The 5,783-nt window shown below is 52.8% G+C and overlaps 1 protein-coding gene across 1 annotated transcript; it reads left to right on the forward strand.

Moving 5' to 3' along the window:
• Positions 1-309: 309 nt before the first annotated feature.
• Positions 310-5,095, forward strand: ALDH1B1 (aldehyde dehydrogenase 1 family member B1). Its single transcript, XM_080667797.1, has 2 exons — positions 310-449; positions 2,520-5,095. The coding sequence occupies exon 2, from the start codon at positions 2,530-2,532 to the stop codon at positions 4,081-4,083; it is 1,554 nt and encodes a 517-aa protein (XP_080523923.1). The 5' UTR covers positions 310-449; positions 2,520-2,529; the 3' UTR covers positions 4,084-5,095.
• The last annotated feature ends 688 nt before the right edge of the window (positions 5,096-5,783 follow it).

Consider the following 5,783-nt stretch of genomic DNA (forward strand, 5'->3'; position numbering starts at 1 on the left):
AAGGAGCGGTTCAAGGATGGCAACCTAACTAGGTGCACCGTGCGGAAGGGGAAAATGCAAATATAATTGGGGTCCAGTCTCAGATGGCTGTGACCTGGGGAAGGCCTGCCCCTTTCTGGTCTTTGTTTCTGCTCCCAAACCAGCAACTTAGGGCCCCCGCTCTGAGCCGCGTTGCAAGAGAGGGCGCGCTGGCCTGGTTCGGCTGACCGGGGTGGTGGGCTGGGGTTGAGCCTGTCCACCGGAAACCGCAACCCGGTTGCCCGCAGGGAGGAGTGGCCGGGGCCTTGGGGCTGATGATTCGCGGCGCCCCAGGCGCAGGCGGAGCCTCATTGGCCGCTGAGCCTCTGGACAGCGCGGAGGCGGGGCCTGTGGCGAACCCCAGGCAGGAGGCAGGACTAACCCAGGAGAGCCTGAACTGGCGCTTGAGCGTGAGCCCGAGCCTGCAGCAGGTAACAAGCTCCTTTCTCCCCCGGCGGCCTCAGCTCCCGTCACCTGATGGAAGCTTCCTCTCTTGGCCTCGGCTTACCCATCTGGGGGCGTCTTTCCGCCTGGCGTGCACTGTAGGACCCTATCCACGCTTTCCAACCCTCTCCTGCGCCCAGGTCCTAGGTCCCGTCCCCAGGTGGCACCTGAAGGCACTGAGGACGCAGGCCTTCCCCCCCACCCCCCAGCCCCTTTCGGATTAGCTGGGCCTCAGTGCCCCCTTCCCCGCAAGCCTTTCGGATTAGCTGGGCCTCAGTGCTCCCGCCCACCAGACCCAATCCAGAGGAAGGCCCCTTCCGTGCAGAAAGGGTGAGATGGGCGCCACCTGGTCCTGGCTCGATGACCCAGAAGGTCTGGTCCTCGGCACAGGGGGCACTAATACCAGGAACTGAAGAAATTGCCCGTAGTCAGGAGGAAACACAAAGCTAGGACTGTGGGAACCCCGGCTGAGGCTCCTATTCTTACTTGCTGTGTATCCTGGGTGAGCCCCTGAACCTCTCTGATCCCCAGCCTTCTTCCAGAATGGGGGTCATTATCTGCTCTGGTCACCCCAGGGCTGCTAGGAGTTTCTCTGAGTTAACTGCTGAGAAGATGGCCTGCAAACTGCAACGCCTGGTGCACCAGCGATCTTCCTATATGCAAATGGCGGTGCCAGGGCAGCCCCCATACAGGCCCCTGGAGTAGGAAGTTTTGGCTTGGCATAAAAGATTTCCCAGCCTTGGCCTGTGACCACTTCTCTCACCTGTTTAGCCCTTCCACCTCCACCCCATGGATTGGTGACTCCTCCTTACACCCATTCCGGTGGACCTCTCCCTTCTCAGACCCAGGCCTGTTGGACCCAAGGCTGCTTCTGCATGGGGCAGAGCCCTGAGCAGAGTGGAACCTGAGTGCACCCCTAACAGGTCTGCTGGCTCAACTCCCCCCCCTCCCCCCCCAAGGGAGGGCTTTCCTGGGCAGCGTTGATTTCTATGGAGCTGAGGACCTGGTTGAGGTGTTTTTCTAGATGAGTTCTTTGCTCCTCTCCATGCCCAGTGGCAGAGGGTAGGGGTATGGGGTTGGGGAGTAGGGCAAGTTCAATTTCTTTTTGCTGTTGGATGGGACGAGACTCCATTGAGTCAAGGTGGAGGGATTGCTGTCCTGGCTGGAGAGTGACTGCTTCAGTGAACCTAGGAACTTCATACACCATTTACATTTCAGTGGATACATTTTATATACTGTTTAAGTTTTGCAGCTGCTGTTTTAATCAAATCTACACTGTCTTCAGAGTTGTAGGCAAGAAATTAACAGGCCCTTCTTCCCAGCTGCTGCTGGACTTGCTGCACCCCTTGCAAGCTGAGACCTGTGCCTGGGGGCTGAGCTAGGCTGGTTTATGAGGGTGCTGCCAGCTCTGATGTCCTGGGTGGAGTGTGGCAGGCTTTTATATGCACAACCCCATTCAACATAGCCCCACGAGGCATTTGACATGTGAGGCAACTGAGGCACAGAGGTGAAGTGAAGCAAGCCTCTCTCTAAGAGAACAGTCTGTCTCGGAGTCTCTTTGGTTTCTACTCTGTTCTTAGGTCAATTAGACAGCCTTTGTGGAAATGTATGTAGCAAGCATAAATCCAGGCAGCAGGGCCATGGCAATGAACCAAACAGGGGAAAAAAAAAGAGCTGATGTTTTATTGGGAGAGGCAGACAATAAACATATAAGCATGTAAAGCTACTGTTTGGTATGTCAGCTGGAGAAAAAGAAAGCCATGGTATGGGGATAGAGAGTGCTAGGGGTGAGGAAAGTTGCAATTTTATAAAGGGTGGTCACGGAAGGCCTCCTGAGAAGGTGACATTTGAGGTGAGGAAGTAAGACGAAGGATAGGTGGGACATGATAGAGTTGGACCAGATTATTCTTCAGAGCCTTTGTACACCTTGCAATCCATGTTTTTTTGAGGTGACGGGCCTTATGCTAGAATCTTGGGTCATCTGAGCTGGTGGACCTTTGGGGGACCACCTGGGCCCCTTTCACCTATTCACCCTGGTTCCTCCTGTCCCTCTCCAGAGTAGTCAGCATGCTGCGCTTCCTGGTGCCCCGGCTGCTTTGCCTCCGAGGCAGGACTGCCCCGTACTCCTCAGCAGCAGCCCTTCCACGCCCCATCCAGAACCCAGACATTCGCTACAACCAGCTATTCATCAACAATGAGTGGCAAGATGCAGTCAGCAAGAAGACCTTCCCAACAGTCAACCCCACTACGGGAGAGGTCATTGGCCATGTGGCCGAAGGGGACCGAGCTGATGTGGATCGGGCAGTGAAAGCAGCTCGCGAGGCCTTCCGCCTAGGGTCTCCATGGCGCCGGATGGATGCCTCTGAGCGGGGCCGGCTGCTGAACCGCCTGGCTGACCTAGTGGAGCGGGATCGTGTCTACTTGGCCTCACTGGAGACCTTGGACAACGGGAAGCCTTTCCAGGAGTCTTATGTCTTGGACCTGGATGAGGTCATCAAGGTGTACCGATATTTTGCTGGCTGGGCTGACAAGTGGCACGGCAAGACCATCCCCATGGATGGTGAGCATTTCTGCTTCACCCGGCATGAGCCCGTGGGTGTCTGTGGCCAGATAATCCCGTGGAACTTCCCCTTGGTCATGCAAGGCTGGAAACTCGCCCCGGCACTTGCCACTGGCAACACTGTGGTCATGAAGGTTGCAGAGCAGACCCCCCTTTCTGCCCTGTACTTGGCCTCCCTCATCAAGGAGGCAGGCTTTCCCCCTGGGGTGGTGAACATCATCACAGGCTATGGCCCAACAGCAGGAGCGGCCATTGCCCAGCACATGGATATTGACAAAGTTGCTTTTACTGGCTCGACCGAGGTGGGCCACCTGATCCAGAAGGCAGCCGGAGATTCCAACCTCAAGAGGGTCACCTTAGAGCTGGGCGGGAAGAGCCCCAGCATCGTGCTGGCTGACGCTGACATGGGCCACGCCGTGGAGCAGTGCCACGAAGCCCTCTTCTTCAACATGGGCCAGTGCTGCTGTGCAGGGTCCCGGACCTTCGTTGAAGAATCCATCTATGATGAGTTTCTCGAGAGAACAGTGGAGAAAGCTAAGCAGAGGAAAGTTGGGAACCCCTTTGAGCTGGACACCCAGCAGGGGCCCCAGGTGGACAAGGAGCAGTTTGAGCGAATCCTGGGCTACATCCAGCTTGGCCAGAAGGAGGGGGCAAAACTTCTCTGCGGTGGGGAGCGTTTTGGGGAGCGGGGTTTCTTCATCAAGCCCACAGTCTTCGGTGGTGTGCAAGATGACATGAGGATTGCCAAGGAGGAGATCTTTGGGCCTGTGCAGCCCCTGTTCAAATTCAAGAAAATTGAGGAGGTGATTGAGAGGGCCAACAACACCAGGTATGGCTTGGCTGCCGCTGTGTTCACACGGGACCTGGACAAGGCCATGTACTTCACACAGGCCCTCCAAGCTGGGACGGTGTGGGTAAACACCTACAACATTGTCACTTGCCACACGCCGTTTGGAGGCTTTAAGGAGTCTGGTAATGGGAGGGAGCTGGGGGAGGACGGGCTTAAGGCCTACACAGAGGTGAAGACAGTCACCATCAAGGTTCCACAGAAGAACTCATAAGAACATCCACCATGGAGACCCAGCTTCAGTCCAAGGATTCCACAACCATCTACCCAGTGGTCGCCAACAACTTTTTTGTCATGGACCCCCTTTATTTGCTCCAAATGAACATTTAGAACCTCAACAAACGAAACAGGTAGAATCAGAGCTGCTCTAGTTAAAGCAGGGATGGGGACTGGGCTCAGAGTCCTATCCACCTGCGCCCCAACCCCAGCCACCTTGGAGGCCCTGTGTTGCTTCCATTAAACCGTAAGAACCCCTGGAAGATAGAAAAACTAAAAACCACTGATCTGGACCTTAGTTCTTCCTGCTGATTCAACGGCTTTCCAATGGTTAACCTGCGGGCTTAGTGGGTGGGCTCACCTCAGACATGGGATTAGAAGGCATTGGGAGTTTTGATAGATGTTAGATTTTGGCCCCATTCTTCATTGACGTAACCTAAAAATCAAGGGTGCTTTTCCTTTTCTAAGTGCCAGATTTTTACTATTTTGCTTGCTTGGCCTTCCTTTTCCTTAATTTGAGGGAAGGAATGGGCAAAGAATGAATGTACATCAGCATTCCTTTAACATAAGTGCAAACAACCCAAATGTCTATCAGCTACTGAGTGAATAAACAAAATGTTTCCATGGAATAGTCCTTGTACTTTTCAGCCATAAAAAGGAATGAAGTACTGGCACATTCTGCAACATGGATGAACCTTGAAAACATGCTGAGTGAAAGAACAGACATACAAGGCCACATATAGTATGTTGCCATTTATATGAAATATCCAGAATAGGCAAATCCATAGAAACAGAAAGTAGTTCAGTGGTTGCGAGAGGGTGGGGGAGGGGGAATGGGGAATAACTGCTAATCGGTATGAGAATTTTTCGGGGGAGGTTTTAAAATATTCTGGAATTGGATAGTGGTGATGGTTGCTCAACTTTGTGAATATACTAAAAAGCACTGAATTGCATACTTTGAAAGGGTGAATTTTATGTGAATTTAAATAAAGACACACATTCTGTTTGCAAATACATTTGTGTCAATATTCTCTTATTACTGAATGCTTTACAGAATCTTGAGGATGGAACGAACCCAGGTAGTCATCCAGTCAACCCCCAGCCCGGTACAAAAGTCCCCTCCACGATATTTTGAGTTTTGTTTTCTCCTGGTTGGCTGGGTGACAAAGTGCAACTTTACGACCCATGGAAAAAAACACTCTGGTTCCTGTTGGGAACAAGTCCATGTCAGATCTCATTTCAGGCCTTCCACTGGCACTGTCCCTCAACCTCTACCAAAACACACCGCCCCTCAAGCCAAGCGCAGTATCAGGCCATCCTGACATGCTGGGATTTCCAGAGGTTCAAACCTGAGAATTCAGTATGTTTACTGTTAAGTCTTAATTCCCCAACGGATGGGAATAACTCCAAGCCAGCAGGCCACGACACCTGCACAGCATGAGCCCTTTCTCCCTGTCTTCCTCCTTTCTACCACATTAATAATGAACCACCCTACTTTTAGATCCACTCAGTCTAGTGAATGCCCCCCCCTTACCCCTGCCCCCACCTCTGCTCTTTACATCCTGTTGTCTCACCTAGGCTTCAAGATGATTTTGTTCAGTATCTGACCTTGGAGTTGACCTGAAACTGCTTTCTGGGGATTCTGAGGTGGGACTGGGAAAGGACGATCTTCTTAGGGCCATTACTTTGATCCCTGAA

The sequence above is a fragment of the Plecotus auritus genome (assembly GCF_963455305.1).
Source record: "Plecotus auritus genome assembly, chromosome: 5".
Classification (NCBI taxonomy): Eukaryota; Metazoa; Chordata; class Mammalia; order Chiroptera; family Vespertilionidae; genus Plecotus; species Plecotus auritus.

Bases quoted from the DNA above. Each gene is read 5' to 3' on its own strand.
- ALDH1B1 (XM_080667797.1), top strand. From the start codon at position 2,530: ATGCTGCGCTTCCTGGTGCCCCGGCTGCTTTGCCTCCGAGGCAGGACT.